At 37.3% G+C, this 24,439-nt stretch overlaps 2 protein-coding genes and 1 long non-coding RNA gene across 6 annotated transcripts in view; 1 reads left to right on the forward strand and 2 right to left on the reverse strand.

The window, feature by feature from the left end:
• Nucleotides 1-24,439, reverse strand: part of LOC126371396 (uncharacterized) — a 64,775-nt gene that overhangs the window by 10,084 nt on the left and 30,252 nt on the right. For 2 of the 4 annotated variants that reach the window (XR_007567026.1, XR_007567024.1), the window contains exon 1: nucleotides 10,975-11,412. This is a non-coding gene — a long non-coding RNA (uncharacterized LOC126371396). Of the gene's footprint in view, nucleotides 1-10,974; nucleotides 11,413-11,588; nucleotides 11,660-24,439 lie in introns of those variants that run through there. The other 2 variants (XR_007567027.1, XR_007567025.1) reach the window with 2 other exon arrangements.
• LOC126371307 (uncharacterized) lies at nucleotides 16,672-18,473 on the reverse strand. Its single transcript, XM_050016612.1, has 2 exons — nucleotides 18,178-18,473; nucleotides 16,672-17,953 (listed from the first exon to the last, which is right to left on the reverse strand). The coding sequence occupies exon 2, from the start codon at nucleotides 17,597-17,599 to the stop codon at nucleotides 16,691-16,693; it is 909 nt and encodes a 302-aa protein (XP_049872569.1). The 5' UTR covers nucleotides 17,600-17,953; nucleotides 18,178-18,473; the 3' UTR covers nucleotides 16,672-16,690.
• Nucleotides 22,226-23,868, forward strand: LOC126371321 (neurogenic differentiation factor 1-like). The gene is made up of 2 exons (XM_050016628.1): nucleotides 22,226-22,500; nucleotides 23,166-23,868. Exons 1-2 carry the CDS (start codon nucleotides 22,317-22,319, stop codon nucleotides 23,726-23,728), a joined length of 747 nt encoding a protein of 248 aa, XP_049872585.1. The 5' UTR covers nucleotides 22,226-22,316; the 3' UTR covers nucleotides 23,729-23,868.

Below are 24,439 nucleotides of genomic sequence, written 5' to 3' on the forward strand. Positions count from 1 at the left end.
TTAACCAGTTATAAGAGTTTATATATTTATCGGGTATAAAATAATAAATATTAATAACATTTTTTTATAATTTGACATACAAAACACCCTTAGTTGCACACCTTTAGTTTTAAGTAAACATATACTATTTTTGTATTTCTCTTATTTTGTGCAATAAAGTTATTATATTATTATTATTATTAAAAGACATCAACGAGAGCGTTGTTTTGGATAGGTACGTAAAGTTTTAATGAAAGAAAAGTCAGAAAAATCTCAGTAATTGACACAACTAACACAAGAAAAGTAAACGCTACGAGTGGGAATAGTCGTACTGTTTTTGAAATTTTAGGGATGAAAGTTCTTATCACAAATAAAATAACGACCATTTTGTTAAAATCGACAGAGGGATGACTCTATCATATACTTACTATAATAATTATAATACTTATTTAAGTATATAAAACATGAGCTTATAAGCCTGAAGAGAATGGCGATTTTAATTTTAAAGTCAAATTTTAAAACAAAATATAATGGCGTGACATTTACTAACTCCCAAAGAATTCCAACTTTTCCAATATTGACTAATTGCCTACTACAAACATGAGTTTAAATCCATTGAACGGTTTCTTAGAACGAGTGACAGTTCAAACATTAGCGAGCCCCGCCCAGAAGGTACTTCCTGTCACACCCCGGTTATCAGCTTATCAGCAGCTGGTATGTGGTACCGGTGGTCGCCAGTCGATGACCCACTTATTACCTCGATTATGACAAAATTCTCAACTGTAGCTACTTATGTATAGTTATGTAATGTGAGTTAGTTGAGTAATTCTGGTTGCGTCTTTGTAGATATTTATAAATTTTATTTTCTTGCTAATGAAGCGATACTAAAAGAATTGATGAAAATGTGGTGTAAATGATATAAATTATAATTATTGGGTCCTTGGGGTCCAGAAGCAAAAATATTTGTTAAGGATCTCTCAATGCGTCTTATTGGGGCTTCGGGAGATGCTAGGGCTGGTAGTTATTTCTGTCAGAGGATTAGCCTGGCGATTCAGAGGGGTAATGCTGCCAGCCTGTTGGGCACCTTGCCTCGATGTGACGCATTGGAGGAGGTGTTTTATTTATAAGATGTGTTTGTTTTGTTTTAAATTGTACAACATTAATAATTATTTAAAACATTAACAGAAATAAAATTATTGGAAATGTTTCTAAACTGTAACAATATTTGCATGCAATCTATTAATATACCCTTTTCAAAAGCAAATAAAGAGTATTACTATTTCTGATGATTAGTTCTTCTGGGCTTAAAGTACCTGATTAATTCCGTATCTGTCAAATCATTGGACTTTTTTTGATAAGTACGTTAACCGTATTAGTTGAGTTAGTTATATCCAATAGTTTCATCATAAGTTTAATACGCTCAACATCAAACAAAAGTAAACATTCAGTAACGGACAGCCTCCTTTCCAATCTAACTCATGCCAAAAAACTCGCCAATAACTTCAAAGCGATCGTTAACCCACAAACGAGCGCTACTATAAAGTTTAACTGTTCTTCCTACAATTATCACTCACCATCAACTAGGTCTATGCATTGAGTCATATGTGAAATTTCTATGAAGTCAATATCCTCTTCATTTGAAAGTTTCAAGTTGTTTTATGAGGACAAAGCGGTCTTGAGGTTCGATATAGCTTTGATTTCTTCATGAGATAAACTTAATCGTCGTAATAGGTTTCAAAGTCTAAAACTTATTCTTCACTTCAAAATAAGTATTTAGGGTATGTAGGCATATGATATGGGGGATTACTTGAAAGTGGTCTGCAAAGGGAATATAATCACTACGTTTAGTGGTGGAGTCCTAAAAAACAAGGGTAAGTAAAGTAAGTTTGTTTGTTTGTTTGTTTGTATACTCTTCATTGCTTTAGAATACAAAGAAAATTTACATATAATTTATCGTTAGATAAAGCATAGGCGAGCTTATCCCTAAGTAACGTAAAAATTATTTATTTAAGTACCAAATAAAGTAAAATTAACACAAGTTAATAGCGAGCTCTGCACTAGGGTTTCCCCTGTATCGCAGTAGCCCTATGGTATAACAATTTTTGCGTAAAGATTAAAAATACGAAGTCCGGTGGAGACTCAGGTATATACATTGAATTAAAAATAATAGGAACATAATGATACATTTTAAATTTAAAGAGATCAGGGTGGTGGGTGTATTATACTTAACACCTGTGCCTAACTCTTCGGAGATACGGCGTGATGCTGTGTTACGGTATGTTTAGTGGTCTCTCGAATAGTTTAGAGCAAGTACCTAATATCCAAGTTCGCCTAAAAATCCGCCTCACAAATGGATTTATTATAAAGATAACGATCACAATCCAGAAAAAACTAACATAATAGGTACCTATACTAGACACCGTCGAACGAAGCTATGTGGACCCCACGCGGAGAGAATCAATCAATGCATGTGGTACGTGCCGAGTTTTTGTTCTTCTCATGTGCGACAACTCGACCAGATGATCACTACTTACTATGTTTCTTAGAGAAATTACGTACAAATTCCATCTTATCGATACGACTCTCGCGCACATTCTGAGAGAAGTCGTTGTGTTTGACAAAGATAGGTAGGTTGGTTCTTGTGAATTTTCAGGCCTCATTCGTGGGATCTCAGTTTTGAATAAAACCTCTGCCACTGTGTTGAAAAATATCGAGGCGTTTTCGTTTGTTTTATGATCGGTATCATAAATTTCTTAAGGTACGTATCTTAAAGCTGTTTTAATTAAAACTAATGTTCTTATCAGTATAAATAAATAAATAAAGAGCGTATTCTCTAACAAGTCTACAACAGTGTTACAGACAATAGGAAACCTAAGTATCGCTTTCCAGTAGATGTTTATCGGTCGTAAATTTTATACGCAGATGGTAGTTGGAACTGGCCTATATTTCCGCCCACAGAACGAAGCACCGTTTCGGGAGAAGCATGTTCAAGCTCACAAGTTATTTTGGTCGCGTGACTGAGTTGGTCTGACGGGGAGCCATGAGATCACCACTTCTCATTATTGGCCAAATGGAGATTTTCTTTTGGTTACGAAAAAAAAATGTTGACTTTATAAATGGTGACCGAAACTTCGAGGTCGTTGGCTGCCGCTGCCTTTCGTGGATATTGTCATAAACTTGGTACTTGTAGTTTTTCAATTATTGCATTCTTCATTTTGGTATTGTGGTCAGCTAAACAAAGCCAACGACGGGATAAAGGTACCGTTTACATCATCGTGACAATTCTACGTCGTTGTATATCATGTGCGTGTTACGTTCGCTTCACAATTGACGTTTTTGTGCGTAGATCGTTGGAATTTTATAATCCGTCAATGGATGGAATGTTTTTAAGCTCCAGAACGTCGAGGAATGTGTTTTTTCCGTGATCATTGAACCCCAAAATAATTCGTGATAACATTAAAAGGATGCTGATTTATAATACAACATCTGGGGATACATGTTCGAACACGCTCGACACACGTTGCGCAATTAAAAGGGGGCCCAGGGCCACATACTTGATATTATTTAGATTTTTCGCTAGCTATTATTCGCCTCCCTAATACAGGGCCCGTACCGAATTACGTATTAATTTATACAATCCAGTTTCCATTCATAGTGTAATTCAATGTTTTTGTAAGAAGCTCTTTTTAGAGCAAGAACTGGGTCGCAGATGTGTGCTGAATTGAGAAATTTAAATAATAACACGCGCGTACTCCGGTTTAAGAACTCTTGAAATCTCTTCAAGCGTATCAACTTATTTCTTATGGATTTTGAATAATAAATATTTAAAATGAAACTCGTTTCCCAACGCAATATTTATTACCTAGGTACATTTGAATTAAGTGGTATTTTCTCATTCTTATAAGAACGGAATAAGACTGGGCGCGGGTATCCAGGTAGGTAACTGTGAGGAAACTATTTAATAAGAAACAGACATTGGCGCGCGCGTGCGCACGAATTAACGATTGTCATTGTCTTAGGCAGGTACCACATACCTCTGGTGACTGTACAGGTGTCTAGCATAAAATATTAATTAGTTCTCTGTTTACTACTACACGATGCCACATACATTATACAAGCAGTGTTTAAGAAACCTAAGTAATAATCAAACATTACAAAGTCAATTTTAGCTTGGCCTCTCACAACTGATATACAATTTAAGAGAGATGGAACAAATTCAAACTCAATTACGTTACATTCTGATCGAGTCAACTTATACTTAAACTAAATTCCAAGACAAGTGTGGGTACAGCTATAAATTGCTGAGTATAAACTGATTGGTCGTTACAAGCGTGTGTGGCGAATCGTGACGCGGACAAAAACCGTTTTCTTGATGCAAACCAAAATTGATAGGAAAGGAAATGTCTAGCGGCGCTAGCTAGATGGAACGAAATGAACAGATACACTACCCAGAGGCTTGGTGCCTCTACACGTCATCTAGTTACCAGATATATGGACAAATTATATTTTCTGTTGAATTTTTAAGCATCAAATGAATATATTGAAGTTGATAAACTGATATAAGTACTTATTTAATTTTATTCACTACTCTATGCCACTTCTATTCGCGCTCCTTCATAAACTTCAATAGGCTTTTTACTTAACAACAAGGTCGTTATAAGCCTACTCAGGTTTTTCATATAAAACCACTGCATATTACTGCAGTGGTATGCAAAGAAAAAGTTATGGTGGGCGCACTGATGGTCCCATTCCTCGCAGTAACGGGACCGACCGCCGCACTGCGAACCATCTACATACAGCACAATCCCAACAGCGAGACACTTGTAAGACCAAGATAAATACATAGTTTGATATTATAGCGAAATAGCTGCTTTTAACTAGCTCAGCTGTGCTCCAGCACCGCAAAATGGCAAAACGTGCTGCTACATTCAAGGGTGATTCGAGCGATCGACTTAAGCAAGAAAGTTGTTTTATTCAGAGCATAAGTTCTGCAGACAAACGTCTACGAGTCTGTTAAAGTGGTAAGTATGTTCTTGATGTATTCAGCAAAATCGTTCAGCCGTTAACTGTAGCTCAGAGGAATGGCGGGGCGTGCTCTCATAATATGAAAAGTGAACTCTAGGGTGAACTCGGTCGCTCATATTATTGGGTAAGAAACGAGTTCTATTCAGTCCGAAAGGATTTTAGAGATAAAAGCAAGATCGATGTGTATTTAAGTCCCCCCGTGAAGTTACCCTTAGTTATTCTTTTGGACGTTAAAACTGGACGTAAACGAAGGCAAAGACAGGTTTATTACAAGGAAAATACGTTCACATTGAAATTCAGCTGACACATTACGGTGACCCCGAGGTAAAGACTGTCGATATGAAATCACGCACCACAAAATCTCACTGAAACAGGTAACCAAAAGGAAATTTTGGATTAACTGACCTAATTAACAAAAAAAATATGACTTCATACCGTCAATTCCCGGTAATTGCTGTGTGAGTATAAAACCCGCAATGGATTATTTTTCCACGTTCCTTTATCCTCATTCCATCTGTTACCTGTTGAAACACACTGCTCACAATCATAGACTACTTAGTACTTTGATGCCACTTTGTATGACTTGAACGTTCCCTTGCCATACTTAGAGTTGCGATGATTCAGTACTACTTTTTACGGCTATCAAGTTCGTCTTTAATGTAATGAAATAAATCTGAGCAACATTTTCTGGATCTTGTCGGGAGTCCCGAGACCAAGTTGGAGGAGAATGCGGTCAAAAAACCAGCCTTCCCATAGTGGTGGTGTGCGAAACGGTCGAGTGGTGCATTCACATGCGCCGGCGCAGCGAAGCCAGCGATGGCGACAGATGCCGTTTATGGCGAGGACGATCGCGGTGGAATGCCGACCGCACTTTGGAGTATCATCCCATGTCACAAGCGAACGCAGATAAATACTTGCCTTGGAAGTACTCTGTATCCTTGATAGTTTTTTTTAAGACAAAAAGACTTCTGCATCAGGACAGCAACATTTAGGTACCTACATTACTTGCTTTAAATTCCATTGACATAGTAATTTCTGTGATCAGAAGACAGGCCACTACGATCTGGTTAAACTTGTGAACTTAAACTGGTGGTGCGGGCTTGTTGGAGCTGGTGGTGGTAAACTTGTGAAATAGTTTCATTATCCTCCTAAAACGTAAATGCCTGAATGAATCATCACATATGGATTATACGTCTAAAACAGGAAGGAAGATCATTCGCTATTACTTATTTTTGTTTTTGGCTTTGTTTTCCATGAAATTTCTCTATCTGCCTTTGTTGAGTTACTTTATAAGGAAATGTATAGAATTTAATATCTCCTCTCAAGACAGACTGCTTTTATGAAAATATTCATCTCGTAAACTCTTAAAATGTAACTTTATAAAACAAAACGGAGTAAACTATTTCATCACAGAAAATTATACAGAATCAAGAATTGATGATGATGATGCTTGACAGTCGATTTCGACTGCAGCGACAGCAGCTGGTGGACTTATCATTGTCATTCAAGAGCTTCGAAAATCTGCTCTCTGGTGTGCTCTGTGATGGCTCGTATAGCCAATTTTATGCAAAAGCGTACGCCTACATTTTGGGTACGTCAGCACACCGCCAACGTAATTATAGGTGATTGCTGCAGGTGGTCGGGCTTACAAATCATCACGTTTTCTGTTACCATCTAAGTACGTAACATAATAATACGCTTTTGGACTTACGCCTGGTCTCAAGACTTGCACCAGCCAACATTATGACTCGGCAACAACGCATCTCTGCCAACTGGCGGGCCAACATGAACGACACTCAAATCTAATTGAGCAGCCATCTTCTATAAATAGGAATGCATGTTCCCACATAATTCTCAAGCTGAGGAATGCCATGTCTATTACCTGCGTATGTCATAATCATAATCTCTGGCAGCTGATAAGTCGCTTCGCTATCCAAAAGGACCTTAACGTACCTAGGTCATAGGTTTAAGAAGAACCAAACAGATCACAACGCAGTATTGAAACTCTTTACTAATCTTTGACAGAAACCGAGTATTTCGTGTTGATTTCGTGCCATTTTGTGAATCATGCCAGTTCGGTCACAAGTCAACGGCCTCCGTAGTCCAGTGGTTGAGCGTTGGGCTCATGATCCGGAGGTACTGAGTTTGAACCCCGTTTTCCGGGTCATATTACAAAAATCAAAGTGATCCCTATTTTGGTCAGGAAATTACAGGCTAATCACCTAATTCATTACACTTTCGTCCGAAAGTATCCCTTGCTTCGGAAGACACGTCAAATAGTTGGTCTCGGTTACTACTTATCTATTGATATAAGTTCCTAGCCGTTCCATGAGCTATTTCCAGGGTCCTTGGAAGCTCAATAATATTCCTGACTCCAGAATTGCTAAGATTGGTCATCCACCTCACAACCCACACGATGGAAGAAGATGAATCGTTTAAAAACAAGTCAGATAAGTAGGTACTTATGATGGACTGAAGGTGATACTTAACCAAACATCACCTTAAGTTCTTCACACTAGAAATGGCGTGATCCACCGCTGCATTAGCAGAACTGATCAAATGACTTATCAAGCCTCAGACAATCAGAACCCAGGCCCAGCGGGGAAGTATGTATACAAAATTTGACCTCTACTTTTTTACTTTCGACTCCAAAATAGTAAAAGTATATCTTCACCGATCAGAATCACAAAACAACCATTAGTTTTAAATGGGAACCGAAGTTGTTTGTATGGAGAAACCATAAATTATTAGTAACGAGAACAAGTGGGTTCCAGTGGAGTTGGTTCCGCTCCATGTACGGGTCAATGAACAAAGGTGCCGACTCGACCACCGACCATTTCGACCAGTGGTCGCCAATCTATGGCCCTACATGCGCAAAAATAAAACTGCAATACGGTAAGATTACAGTAAGGTCGCCTGTTGTGCCTTTCTGTGTCTGTTGTCTTTATCTCTGTATCTTGTGTCCATTGTGCTCAATGAAGCATTTTATTTATCTATCTAAGATTCATTCTGCTTGGATGAAATTAGTCCGATATGAAAAACCTAACACTTTCCACTATTGGATAGGTACACGCTTCATTTTCAGATGTGGAGACATGGAAAAATTGGACCAAATTGTACGTCTGCTAACCTGGACGTGGATTTTAGTATTGTATGATAATAAATAATGATAATTCTGGACAGTTTTCCTGCAGGTGTGAGTAAAGAGTTGTTTAATATTCTCCCGGTGTTATTTTATTTTCTTATAAAGTGTCCTCTTATATACCTTGACCGGAATTCCTCCCAGGCATAGCATATTAGTGTACGTGTTTCGATTATGCGTCCAACCCGTTTTTTAAAGGTTTTCGCTCCTCGTCTGAACCGAAAATATTAAGTATTATCGGTATCTGCATAATTAAGTAATCTTATCCTTTTTAAGGTTTGCAAGCCTAATAAAGGATTGGTTTGTTATTGGTGCTTGATCCAAAATTGTTTGTGTACTCTGGCCTAGAGCACATCGGCGAGCTCGCAGTCGACTAACGGGATCACGCTCAAATATTTTAGCACTGCACCGAGCACGATCTCGACAAACTAACTGTAACTGAACACTGTAAAACGATACTATCTAGTAGATCGTAAAACAAATCATATACTGACGCGACCATTTATCATTAAGACCTCTTCACGCCTGCGGTTCCTTACAATAACCATCATATAAACTTCACAAGAAATTTTCTAACTCGTAAACGCTCTCGTGTTTACATGTTCACAAGTTAAATAGCGCCGGCGATTGAGCTGCTGCGCGTGTTAAAATGCGGCCAATCGATCCGAACAAATTTAGCTTATGCAAACAAACACGATGCAATACTCAGCAGTATTGCCAACAGAAAACCTTCACGATACCAAATAGAAATGCCATTCCCGTTCCAGAAACTCGTTGAGTCATAAGTCCATTTCAAAGAGCTTTCATCAATCCATCAAGAGATCGGACCACTCGCGTAGTGGCATCTCAACTACACAAACCTAATACCAATAACAGATATACGATCTCTGTGAGATATAAAATAAGCTTTACGAGGCACGGGCACTAGTGACAATAAACTGAATCAATGAATTGTAGCTATGATATCGTGTGTAAACATTGCAGTAACTGTATGGAAGGAGGTCGAACATATCGGTATTTGTTCCGTGATTGTGGTACTATTTCATAAAATCACGAGCTGAAACAAAGAAGTTATTGAACTCGAGCGTTAACCTGAATTCTTGTTTTGCCAATTTAGGTAGTCGATGTCACTTGGGTTGACGTCAACTTTTGCTTACGAGCATAACTGTACAGCTTCACGCATACAATCACATCGACTCCTCATGATAAAGCGTTATATTATGTAAAAGCCCAAGAACAGTCACTTCCTTGATTAATTAAAGTACCCATTGACTCATCATTTTCTGTATAATCAAAGTCTGATTTAGAATGACTCTTGGATGTAACTTAGTATAAATACTATTATATTATGTATTTTAAAGCACATACTCACACAAGAGTACATGCATTAGGTACTCATTACGAAAGTCAAAATGATCAAAGATCCAAAGATGTCACAACTAACATAAAGCTTGGCAAGATAAGTGTCATATGAAAACATTGGTACCTCCTTACCTAACAAAACAAAATACTTAGGAGGGATCTTTTCATTGAAGGAGTGCGCTGGTAAATGCATAAATGACGGCAATTTATTTCCTGTCTCAGTATCATCGGAGCAGAGGTCTGTGACACATTGCGAGCTCATGAATCTTGATGCTTTTTGCTTTGTTAGCAAATCATTCAATGTGTGTTGCAGTGAGGTCGCCGCAGTGCACATTCCGAGCGTAATCTGCTATGCAAGAGGTCGACGATCAATAAAATCAGCATGAATTTAAACGCAGGCTATTTCCATTGCATGCCTGTGTAATTGTAATTGTGTACCTAAATGGCATAACTTTACGTTTCTTCCAATCCTTATCGGTTACTTTAGGTGTGGAAATACTTAGTGAGTAAGGTAATATATGTTGCAAAATAATGTTTCTTCATCCATTTCCACCAGCACGTGAAGGTGAGTTACTTATAAGTTTTCCTTATTAAATTCTCGGTAATAGCTTTATCGACTTGTTTACCAATCTGCACCATTTCCTGATTACTTATTGTTTCCAGTAACAAAACATTACTATAAACCGATAACAAAAATAGAACAATAGCAATGTTATCAATATAGCGAATGTGAGATTCGTCCGTTGACCGCTGAGTAATACTAGTACGATAACCATGCTTTGTCTGTGATGCTTTATTTACACTCTCCCTGGTGGTACCTAAACACTTGTGCGTCATCCCCAAGTAGTCTCTGATCCACAAATACTCTATAATGCTCTTACTGTATGTAATCTAATTGTTCGCCGTACTTTCATTGTAATCCTTTTTGGGAAGCGTTTCATTGTCCTAAATTAACGATAATAAGGAGTGTAATGAGCTTCGCACGAACTTACTAATGAAGGTACTCAGCGTTTTCTCCTTTACGTCCTTACAGGACACGTTTGCATTTTACACCTGTTTAGTATTCCAAAAGCCACTTCTTTACGACTTTGTCCTCGAGTGTCCTTAAAGACATAAATGGCAACATGTGAAGCATTCCGCATATACTTAAGGTTTTAAATGGTTATTAGTCATCAGTGGAGTTGGAACAACAAATCATGCTGTGTAGGTATGATCAAGATTAGATGTTGACCACAGCGCCCACTTGCCAAGATATGTACCAGGAAAAACAACACTTAATTCTAATCTTTATAAGAACACGAAAAGGTTTAGAATTTGTTAGATACCAAGTATGTGGTATAAGAGTTACAATATAATGTAGATACCTACTCAGGAATCCACCTTTATGGGCGTGTGAACTGCCCAGCACCTTGGTCTTTGTTGCTATAGGTCAATTTAATTTGAAAAATATGTTTTTTGGGACTTACCTTCGAAATTTACAGCCTACAGCTCACCCACCCAATTGCCTTCTTGTTTAAGTATTCGGAGGTATGGGGTCATTGTCTTCAACCTGCCAAGTTAACACTCCTTTTAAATCAATTTGCGTTTGAGAACCACTGTAAGTATAATATTTTCGATGCTACTGCATCTTTTAATTTGTTCGGAGTATATTACAGCATAGCGACACAACACCATATGCCATATGGATCAGCTCACGACACTCTCAAAGTAAACAGAGCACCGAGTCATTTGCAAAACAAAGCGCACAAGTTGTTCGAAATAAAAATATTTACGCAGCCACCGCTGACTCAGGCAGCTTTGTTTACCAGAAGAAATAACGCAAGAAAATAAATTGCTGTCAAATTGAGTAAAATTAACCAAGCGGGAATGTGCTCCTTAAAGATCCAGATTAACATTTGATGCGTCTTGACATGTCAACTAACAAAAAAACTTTGTGTTCGCGATTACAGATTGTTCAGTGTTCCAGAAGTTGAGCATTGTGATGCCAAGTCATCTGTGAACGCGGATTGATAAGTAGTTGGTACGGACAGGTTTTGTTAGCATATATGAAGTTGCTAATAGGCGTAATAGAGACAGGTACTGGCAGTGGATTGTTTACGAGGCGTCGTAGGTACATCACGCGAAGGTAACATGGGTTGCACCGGACGTGAAGCATTAGACTAATGGATGGATTTGCATCGAATGCCTCGCGAGTCCGCGCCGCCTGCGACCTTTGTAGGGCGAAGAAACTAGCGATAAATGCATCTATCTCGCTACTGTAAAGATAGCGAAAAACTAAAGATATTAAGGAAAGTATCTCATATAAATAATCATTATAATCTATCTAGCTTTATGTTTATTTATCTACTACCGCATTGAAAACTCCATTTTCGTCTCCAAATTTTCTCCGTTTACATTTAAATATTGTCATCAACAACTTCACTAATCACTAAAATACATCTGCCATTAGTGGACAATAAACATTACTTATGGTCGCGTAGTTCATAAAATCCAAAAGAAAAACAATTACACAAAATGCGGGATAATATTATCCCATGAAAAACAATATTTATTATGACTGATTTATATAAATCCGTCCATGAAAAACAACATTTATTATGACGGATTTATATAAATCCGCCATAATAAATATCCCGTCTTAAAGCCTCTGCGTGACTAATTAAAAATAAAAATGTAGGTGTTGGCAACACCAACAATAAAATATTTTTTTTTATTTTTGTAGCAACTTTAAGCTCGCTCTCTCTCTTTCTCTTCCTCCTGTAACACCGTGTATGTAACATGTGTGTGTCGTGTGCAAATAAATAGGTAATTATAAAATTCAAGAACGTATTTTGACTACAAAAACCGCAGCCCCGAACAGTAGGTACTTTTTTTCACTTTGTAGTAAGTCGTTGCAGCGGCATTGGATACAATATCCAACAAAATCTCTATAAAATCCAAGGTCTTTATCGCGGCCTTCGTGGCCCCACTCGCGACACGAGATCTGAATGACTCGCTGACTCATACTCAATGGACATGAATCTTAATTGAGATAACCGGTTTCAAAGTGCATGTTTGATAACTGAAATACTCTTGGTATGCCCCATTTTATTATTTAAAATAGATCACGCACCGATCGCTGCGGATGCGAGTGCTCTACTTTTGTTGTTTACTGTAGATATAAAGTTTGAACTTTTAACTTTGCCCATGTACCCGAATATAAAGTATGTAAGTAGGTATATCATTCGTGATACTCTGATGGCATTCTAAAATCACGTGACCAACATGCGTTGTGTTGTGAACCCATATTATAAGACTCGAGTATCTATACCTATATACAGGGTGTTCTAAGGGGATGATTCAGACCATGATCCTGAGTTTTTTAATTAGTTAATCAAGTGGGATTTTCCGTCGCAAAATTCACGATTTTTTTTTTAGTTTTTTTAAAATTAATTTTAATTCTATACCTTTTGCGATGCTTAATAGGTGCTCTGATTCGAACTTCATAATCAATTTTCCCTCGAATAATACTCGAAGTCAAAATCTTAAATCTACGTATATTTCTATATTACGTTTCATTTCTTCAAATTTTTGTTTTTACCTAATTCTAATCGTTTCTATTGTAAAATTCACTAATTCTATTGTTACATTTTTGTAAAAAAGTAAAGATTTTACTAAGGTACTTACTTCAGTAAGTAGGTATTGTTCTGTTTACCTAAAAGTGACCGAGATTTGTCAAGATTCATGACCACTAGATAAAAAGTTGTGACTTTCTTAGAATCGAAGTTGTCATAATACGTACATAAGAAAAAGCAAGACAGATAAAGATATGACAAGATAAGGAAAGAGTTAATCTCTGGCGCACCTTCGAGATTTCTAGTGTAGGGTTGCTACAAGCATCATTTATAATATCCAGTCCAGTCAAAACCTTGCGATTTTAAAAACCGTGAAGTTGTATAACTCTAGTAATAACTCAATATGGTATCTCATCCAGGACTACTCAAGGTCGTTACTGGTATAACATCATTAGTTATTTTGAAGTTTTTGCAACCTGATTGTGTTTTGGAGTACCTATGTTGGAGATTCAGATCAGATTTACAGAAGTAAACCGGGATATCTCAGCGTACCGGGACCTACGGCAGCCCTATACCTGCAGTCAGCTGTTGAAACCTCTCATCAACGTCTATTTATAAACAGGTGAGATAAGTTTTCCATACATGACGACATCGTTGACAATATTAATGTCTACAACTCTTAGATACTTACATATATTCAATGAAGTCAGCATTGATATTTTCTACTATACTTACTTACTTATTATGAGATTGTTAACCTATGCAACATACACCTTAACATGCAGATCGTATTGAGTACCTACTATTAAGGTTTATGGAATAGAAACACTTTGTTTTCACATTTTAAAAAAGCCTTGTAGTTCCACTTTAAATGCACCAAATAATAAATACCTATGTATATACAAAAGCATGCTAATGTACCTTATATCCGACAAAGAAAGTAATAAGTAATATTTATTGTCTGTGTTTAGGCATAGAATAAGGAATAATACTACGTATGGAACGGTAACTTTCCGCTCCCCATCAGCGTCTGAGATAGGTTTACCTCACCCCCCTCGGACATAGTTTAGTCTTTAATCGTGTGGCGTCAGACGTCACACACACAGATTCACGTGTACGATGACGTCAATGTGTGGTGTCTATGTAAAACGAGGTTGTTTGTTTGTAAGTGTCCGGGGTGTGGTTTAGGAACCAAAACGCTCGGGGATGCGCGGGGGTACGCTTAGTTTATCTTGCGATGGGTGGACCTCTACTCCAATTAGCAATACAATTTAGCTTATGATGTGTCTGTGTTCAAGAAAATTTCCAAAGAGCAAACAGTACGACAAATTAATAGATCTAGTATTGTACCTTATTCAACCGTGACATTCGCCATCACAGTTCTAATAAGAATACGCACGTGCCTTTTCGATACAGATTGAAATGTAAGTAGATTCTGTTCGCACGTAGATTTTGTGTTCCAAAAATTTGATTGGTTCTTCATATAATAGGTGAACAAGTGCGCCATATCAGAAACGCCATGATAACACGTTACTTTTATCGGCACTAAGGATTAGGACGTCTCTGATAAAGTTATTGATCTGTATCACTCTGATATGTTTTATCGAGACGTCCTATTATGGAACAGTTCGAATGAGTCTTCGAAAATCAGTATTCGAAGGTTAAATTATAGGTAATTAACTTAATTAATTTAAAAAATGCACAAAACACATAAGTAAGGTCAGGTTAATGCACAACAAAAACAGTTCAATCTTCATGGTAAGAAATCAGATAGTTTGTAATGTTTACGAAATAAATAGTCCAGTAGTACTCGTAGGCAGTGTAGTCATAGAATAAGCAAAAAAACTATGTATAGAACGGCAACTCTCCGCTCCCCACCACCACCGGCTGAGCTAGGTTTACTTCACCCCCTCGGTGTAACTTTAGTCTGCAATCGTATGGGCGTTAGACGTCACACAGAGAGATGCGCGTGTACGATAATGTCTAAAGTGTAGTGTCTGTGTAAAACGAGGTTTTTTTGTATGAAGTGTCCGGGGTGTGATGTAGAAGTCAGTCACTAATAACTGGTTGACGGAGTAAAAGTCGAGCGGGCTACGATATTTGTGATATTAGTTTGTTATACCCTTACTACTTGGTTTCTACTCATAAAGAGGAATATTTATTGCAAGAATGATTTTCCACAAAATAATACACCTACCCTTGATTTGCGGAGCTAACTACATTTGTCATGATTCACGATTACATTACTATAGACATTTTTTGTTTTCCCAGGCAAGGCAAAGGGAATTATGCCCATACAGCCAAGTCTTATATGTAAGTAGGTATTTTTTTGAAATGATGAAAGGTGATTTCAATCTCATTTTGCGATAAACTTCGAGCGATTTAATAATAGTCATGATTTTTTTGCACGCTCTACCCGAATGCAAGATAAAAAGACAACAAGCGCCACTAACAATACCAATAAAATACAATGTTTACTGTTTCTGAAGGACGTCACAATGATAAATAACAAATATAATTTTAGGCATGACATCAATTCGATTTTGCTAATCACGGATAATAATTTGGACTTTATCAGTCTTCTACTAAAGGACAACCCCTAAAAAGTACTAATCTGATTTGAGACCTTATGTCAGACAAACGGACAGACGAAAATACGGTTTATGGCTACTAATCGGAAACCGTCTTTGTACAGAATCAGAAAGGTACTTTAAATCCATTTTTCGTTCGAATAAAAAAAGAATCAAACATTTTTTATTTGATAGCAATACTTATACTCAAGATGTTTTCATGATAAACCAATATTTTTTGGAACAAATCAGAAAATAATACGAAAAACCATTACTTAATTTGGACCTAATAGGTATGCCTAGTAGGTTGCCTTTTGTTGGTGTAATTAACACTGGTTTTCCTCCGGTAAAAATAATATTTTCCTGTGTGATATCCTCATTATAGCTTATATTTATTTATTTAACCGCATATGACGTCAAATGACGGTGATTAATTAAATTGTATTATATTTCTGTTTACTTATTCAAGTAACACATAGCAACAACCTACAAAAACACTTCATGAAACATTTTGACGCACTGTTGACTGTACGCACGTAAATAAAATACAGTACCTAGGTAATATTATACACATTGCATATTATCATCCCCCTGGCATTATCCGGTTTTCCACAGGGTCCGCTTACCTAACCTGAGTATTTGACAGGTCCGGTTTTTTACAGAAACGACTGCCTGTTAGAGTCTGTGCGGAAAGAGAACCGTCATAGGATTTAGAGGCGCAGCTGTGCTTAATTACCGTTTTTGTCATGTTGACAACACTGTTTCGTCATTACAGTGCGACTGTAACATCTTGATATTTTGTGGCTGTTAGAATATTGATTCATTTTTGTGATGAATATAATTTTAAGTTAATAATATTTTTATTTATTTTAATAATCATAAATGTTAAGTAAATTTTTAGGTATTTAATTAAGGAGAATAAAGTATATAATAAAAATTTGAAAAAGCGACAAAATAATATCAAAGATATTTCTGAATGGATGCAATGTGCAGTTTAAAGTAAATTTGTTAAAGTAGGTATAAAATAAAACTAAAAATGTATTTATATAATTTTATATTTATTCACTGGCTCCATGATCAGAATCATAATCAAAGTCTGATTCTAAATATTGAATGCCGGACACGGTTGAACTTTGTTTGGAACTACCAGAGAGATCCAAAGAATTATCTTCTTCTGAACTTGATGTGCTCGAATCTGTTACATTTATAATAAATTCTTGCATATCCTCCATTAAACGGTCTTGTTCCCAATATTTTTGTTCTACATGTATCACATGATCACACTCTTTTCGCCAATGTTCTGCGGTAATAGTTCTGAAGCATTCATTTATAATTGGTAATAGTTCTTTTGCTGATATGTTCACATTCTTTGATGCTACTTGTCTTTTTGCTAAGCTCCATATCATCTCAATAGCATTCAAGTCGCAGTGATATGGCGGTAACCTGACAACAGTATGACCATGCTCCTCAAGTAGTTGATCAATTTCAAATATTGGTTCTCCTTTGTTCCTTTTTACTAAACTTACAAGTTCAGCTTTCAGCGCGTCAACTGGATATTCTATTCCATTATCTTCCAACCATTTCTTCAAAGTTTCTTTCCTGTCATTGCTATTTGGAGGTTTATTTATGCGTGTACTATGATAGGATGCGTTATCTAGCACAATGACAGACGGTTGAGACAGGTTTGGCAAGAGTTTTTCTTTTGTCCACTTGGTAAAATTATCTCGATTCATGTCATGGTGGTAATCTGCTGAAATACTTTTAGTTTTATATGCAAGTAAACAATTTTCAATGAATCCTTCTCTGCTACCAGCATGAACTATAATATATCGTTCACCAAGAGAAATTGCTTTAGATACTCCAGGTTCATTGGGGCCTTGCCAACACTTACTAACTTCATGTGCAGTATGAATATACGTTTCATCAATATATACAACCGGTTTTCCAGTTGCCCTCAAGTGTTTCATTATTCGCAAATATTTAGCGCGCCAGACCACGATATCATGTCTCTCTATGAGAACTTTTCGTTTTGACTCACATTTTTTATATCTATAACCCAGTTCTTTTAAAACCCCACGGAGACTAGTGATTCCACCGCAAAAGTTTGTCTTCCTTTAACACACGATGTAGCTTCCTCAAAGTCGGTACCTCCTTCCTTACAGCATAAAATTCACGTATTTTGTTACGGATGACGCACTTATCAAAATCATCAAGAATGACTTTGTTTGGTCTTCCTTTGCGTTTTTTCCCTGGTGTGCACCACACGCCGTTATTTGTGGAACCTTCTTTTTTTATTTTAGATATTGTATCTCTACTTAAGCCTGAAAACAAAATTTTAAGTTAGTCTAAACGCATTATAAATGAAAAGTATCAACACTCTTTGTACCTGCTACCCAAAAACATTGATTGCAACAAAACAATCAATTATTCATATATATTGTCACATATTTAAATGAATTACTTCTAATTTGTATACATTTCGAGATGTCAGGGATCGGAGGTTACGAGGAAGTCTAGAAAACGTTCAAATAAAACGGATACTTACAGGACATAGCTGCCACACGTTCCGTGACTTTGTTTAGGTCAATAATGGTGTGTTTCGCGGATTTCTCTCTCTGGCAAAACTGAATAATATTAAATATTAATTCCCTTGTAGAACTGCGTAAGGTTTTACCTCTTTTCGACATGATTTTAATCAAAAATCACAAGAAAACAACACGACAAAAAACTGTATCAATGCGAAATCACGTTTGACATTTGACAGATGGCTGGATTGGGTTGCCATGTAAAAATCATAATGTTAGTTCCATTTTACGCCACGCCGGTTCTCTTTCCGCACAGACTCTACACACACACGCGCACATTATATTATATTATTATATTTATTTCTCTCTTTCTCTCTTCGATCGACTTCTCTGTTAAACATGCATTCGCGACCACTAAAGGTCGGTACTGACTGTTGTTACGAGGATTTACGTAACGTGTTACACAGCGAGAATTTGTGCAGTCAGTATAGAGAATCAACACGAATTTTAGCACACGGTGTAACGTGTCATGCTCGCTGTGAATGCATTACGCCACGGTCGCCACGTAAGGCTGCGTTTCCATTGAACCGGAGATGTGCGGATTTGACCAATCCTCGCGTTCGAGAAAGCGAAAAACGAAGACGCTCTGTCACTCTCTCCCTCACGGTGATTGGTCGATTCCTGCACATCTCCGCACAGCTCCGCGTCAATGGAAACGCAGCCTAACACTGGTTACCCACCCACCTAACACACGGCACTCACCTTAAGAACACGTTACCTACTCCTAACCTGCACGATTCAATAACGCGCGCGTAATTCAATCAAAATAAATAATTAATTAAATGTTCATCTATATAGGTAGGGTATCTAATTGGCAGGGATTCCCCTACCTCAGGCGAACTGTGTTCACAGACTGAACGCAGCTACATACGTCTTACGTGAAAACAATATAATTATCGTCGCCAGTGTAAATGATATTAGGTAAGTAAGTACACTTATCAATAAGTGGCGGGGATTACCCTTCCTCAGGCAAACAGTCTCAGTGTCTGGTAGACTGAAACACTACAGACTGTTCTAGCTCGAATGAAATACAAATAACTAACTACACAAGGTAAACAAAGTACCTACCGGGAACCCCCGACACTGATGTAGATAAAGTTAATTATAGATAAAGTTTATTATAATAATTATTGTCAGAATAATAAAATGCTCAAGTATTTCTATCCCTGTCTTACAATTTTATCTTTCAAAGTAAGTACCTACGTAGGTAGATTACAGACTGAAGTAAATACCTACGACTCGGCCTTATTTCGAGCACCCTTGAACATATCGCGATAATACATATTTACATAGCATGGAGTGGCTATTTGTATTTTGCGATAAAAAGTCATCCAGATTAGATTATGTACTTACAGCTGCGTTGTAAATCGATATGGATGTGCAGGGTAGAGCACTTGCCAAGTTCGAAAAAAATACCACTAGTATATGTGTAGTTTTAAGTTACTAACTTTACATGTTAAAATATTTGTTAGAACTAGCTTTACGTCAATGACCTATGTATTTCCCAGAATTGCGTGTACGTGATACCATTAAAACGGTAAAAATATACGATGGCCTGGTGACTGTAATAATAATAATTAAAAAAAAATTTCAAGAATCTAAGTACTTAGACTTAGACCCACACAGAACACCACACCTACTATACTCCTCGTCAGGATTCAATTTAAATTTCATTTATTCCGTAAACAATATACTTACATGGTGTTGGAAAGTCTTACAAAACACATACTTACATAAAACAAAATAGGTAACATAAACTGACGACTATTACCCAATTGGGCTAGTCAGAAATACATCGCCAGATCAACTAAGTACCCATGCTTCACCGAGCATCCTTATATTTAGGATTTATGGAGTGAAAATAAAAACTTTCGTTACGAAGACAAACGTGGACGAAGACAAATGTTTTCAAGTAAGTATGATAGTTAGGTTAACAATGCGAGATATTAGTAAACGGTGAGAGTCCGCTGAATAGAACTTGGCTTCGCATAACACTCGATGATTTTGATGATGTAAACATCGTTAGGGATACTTACATAAATATAAATAAGTACTACTTTGGTACTCTGGTCATTACGCTGTCAGTCCTTATAGGTATTAGTTTGTCCACGATATGAACTCATGTACTAGAAACACTCGTGTAACAACACTTCATATTATTCTTTCAAATAAAATACGCCACCTCATAAGAATTTAAAGAGCTATTATAGTTTTAGAAAGTACCTATAGTGATTATTTGGTACCTATTTCATTATTAATTAGGTAATTGACCTAATTACGTACATTCTAGGGATTAACTGGTACCTACTAACGGAAATCTGCATGACGAATTGATATCGATTATGCCAGACCAGTAAATGTTTTAGTTTGACAGTACTAAAACTGGCTCTATTTCTTTCTTTCACTTAACATTAGTGAAGGATGACACTATGTACTTATTTAAAGAACTTTTATACTAAATTAAAATTAAGTTACCTTCAGCCCCCGATCTACCGCATTCGCCACAAATACCTACCTAAGTAGGTAATTAATTTGAGATTTATAATGAATTAATGACATAAATATTTTTATACGAAGCATTAAGCAGGATTATTATAAAGAAAAAACATTTTAAAAATAAAATAGTTACCTAAGTATAGGTTACTTTTACCACTTATACTACTTTTACCTAAAGGCAGGCGACAACATAAGTAGGTACCTATACAGACAGACTACAGACAAACAACAAAGTTAATTAGGGCACGGTTAGGGCAAGAAGGGTCTTTCCAGATAACGTTCCCAAAATACAATACATGGCGCTGTCCATATTTGCCTTCTTTCCTTCTTATTTTATGGATAACAGACATACCTATGCGACTTTTATTGCACCAAAGCTCAGCACAATCTTCCACCCAATAATATTCTGATCAAAATCAAGAGAAGCAATATAATTCAATACATAAGTACCTACCTACCTACTAAGTATCTGATCCAAATATCAAGCAACGATTATTTTTATATTATATTCCTCTGCCATTACATTATACTTTTGAATAATTATACATCCGAGCACTGATAAAATAGTTAATTATCACGTTTAATCTGGACAACGCCATCTACATTTTTTTAAACGTAGCCTGGAAAGTCCGTCAGTGGATGTTTACGTTAGACATTAGACGTACCTACTTACCTACTTCTATCGTCCGAGACGTGACACACACAATGCGGTAGATTAGGTAAAATATTGAATAAGGTAATTATTTCAGTAGTATTTGTATTTGCAGCGGGAGGTATATAGGGTGTTTATGTAATGTATTTGTAAAAGAAATGGAAAGTAGCGCCATCTGGCCGAGGAGCGAGGAAGATCGGTGGCGCGAAATGCGTCGTCTTGTGAAGTGGAATCCGTAGTAAGGGTGATTCGTCACTAGCTCTGCTATAATATTTTCACGAAACCAATAGAACAAGATTTAGGTATATACATAGATATAGTAGCACGGTTTACTAACTTTCCACCCAATCCAACAGACCTCAACATTCTTACGTTGTTTTCCATCTACCCTCTAGAAACAGCTTGACGATATAGCTCGACGGTAAATAAGCACCATTTGGCGCGACATCTATGATATCTATTTCGATAATGGTGATAGATTCTACGAAATAAGGATATAAATTAATCTGTCGATTAATGAAATTTACCTACAACATATTTAACATACCTCTTCTTTTTGGTGCGGGTTGTAAGTTCGAAGACCGACCTTACCAATACTGGTGTCACAGCAACCGCCTTCTGTCACAGCTCTGTCTTTGACTTAATAATAAATAAGTAAACATCCCTACTCAGTAGATATAGCTTAAGTATCTCTTAGCACAGGCTGGACGGCAGGACTACCAGACGCGGGGCGGAGCCGAACATCGTCGCGTGCTTCCGCCGGGCGTCGGCGCCGCTGCCGCCGAGCGAGCGAGACAGACGATCCGCCTCGCACCACCGCCGGCCACTGATTGGTACGCACCGAGCGTCAGCGGCGCAATTTACGCCTCAGTTCAGAGCGGTCCCGATTGCCGATCGACCGCTCCAAACGCGCTTGCTTCCCAAACCGAGATCTTATAAACAATAACAACAATGCCATTAATGGACGTTAGTACAGGACGAGTCATCAAGGAAGTGCAAATGCGACCCGTCTTGTGGGACTCGTCACACGACCAGTACAAAAATAAGTACGCCCGTCTAAAAGCCTGGAAGCAAGTATTTTGTGCGCTGATCCCGGAGTTTTTAACGTTGCCAGCTGCGGAACAGAAAGATACAGGTAATGTATTGTATGTCAATGTATTTAGTCGTGTATGAAGACCGTCAACAGCATAAAGTTATTCATAAGCACGCAGACGGGAACGCGCCAACGCGGACAGAACGTGCGGTAAGAGTGTGGGACTGTGGGACGTATGGCAATGGCGACTTTCTTTATGGGACTGACCATAGACTAGCTACATTGGTAGATAATACTCACGGTTGCTAAGGTTACGGTAATACCTACTTACTTATTCTGCGGCGCGGCGGTCAGTCTGAAACCACGCAGCGGCCGGAATACACTACTTAAGTACCTATTGTATGAAAACTGACTGTCTGCGATTGGCCTGAAATATAAACCACGAGAACTTTTTATAAACACCTTGTGCGCTATGTTTAGAGCGAACAAAGTTATACTAAGGGATTAGCCAAATTCAACCAAAAACGAGGTAATCAGCTAAATATTACTTATAAATAACATTATATTAGGTTGCATACAAGTTGCAGGTGCATGCCTACGACGGGCAGGTGTGCGTGTAATGCCCCACTTATCGACAACTTAGACGTTTTTTCTTTGTTTAACATGAACATCACAACTTTCGTCCAAATATTTGTATAATAGAAATACAATTATGTACTTACATTTATAAGTGATGTTTAAACTCCTCCCTCCAATTTCTTTCGCAGACAGAGCAATCCAACAGCGCTGGAAGACAGCACGAGACGCGTATATCCGATGCAAGTCCCAAATGAAAGCTGGGACTTTAAAAAAGAAATATTTCTACTACGACTATTTGTCGTTTCTACAAAAAAATTTTGGAGAGAACCCTGAGCAGTCACCGCCGTCAGCCTCTTACGACCCGCTAGCACCTTCATCCAGCGACACACATACTGTAATGAAACTAGAATCTATGGACGATGACTCGGAGAACGAATACAATGAACCAGAAGAGGACGACAATGACAGGGAACATGAGCCAGAAGACGGCAGCCCTCAAGAAGACGACGACGAAGAACCACCACCGGAGATAAGAAAACCATTGAAGAGAAAACTAACCAGTAACGGAGTGAACAAACAAATACTAAAAATGTGTAAAGAGAATTCTGCGCGCATGAAAAACGATAATATGTCTTTCTTTATGTCCATGTTACCTATAGTTAATAAGTTCAATGATCAACAAAAACTGATGTTCAGATCTGAAGTGATAAGGGTAGCTATGGAAATTAGTTCTAAGAAAGAAGAATGGTGACGTTAGATTCCAACAAAACAACTATACAATATCTATGAAAGTTATGGACGCGTATAATTTATTATTTTTAAAATAAGACTGATTGTTTAAGGAAGAAACAAAGTGTTCATTTATATTATGAGTGAAAAGCTAGCATGATACTTACATAAATATACTTACATAAATATCTGTATGATTATATTTTTTTTAATAAAAATTGAAAAATATAACGCATGTGGTTATTTTTTTTTTTGTGGTTTTGTTTTTTTGAATATTAATTCCGCATCGATTCTTACTTCGTATGGTAATAATCAGGTTGTTAAACAGCGGTAGACATAAAGGAAAAGAAACGTGTTATGAGGATACAACTCAACTTAAAATGTTGAAGCTAAGTGATTATATTGCGAGATATTTACGAATGTTAGCTGCTTTTGTAATGTCGGTTGCAGAGTAAGAGCTAAGTTAGTTTAAGCTTAGCTTAGCTGACGCAGTTTTGTATAGGGGAGACTGGGTACGGTTGAAACAATTTTGCTTATATCGTCCGTAGTATTGCCATTTATAAGCCGAGCAATGACGAATTTGGCTTAAATAAAAGAGTGTCTTTCGATCTACAAATGGGCAGTGCTATTTTATTACCCGGTGTGATATTTTTAGTAGTACAGTCAATTTAAAAAAAAAGATAATTTGTTTCAATCGTCCCCATATCGGTGGCGGTTGAAACAGTGGGTGGGG

This window comes from Pectinophora gossypiella, chromosome 12, assembly GCF_024362695.1.
Source record: "Pectinophora gossypiella chromosome 12, ilPecGoss1.1, whole genome shotgun sequence".
Taxonomy (NCBI): domain Eukaryota; kingdom Metazoa; phylum Arthropoda; class Insecta; order Lepidoptera; family Gelechiidae; genus Pectinophora; species Pectinophora gossypiella.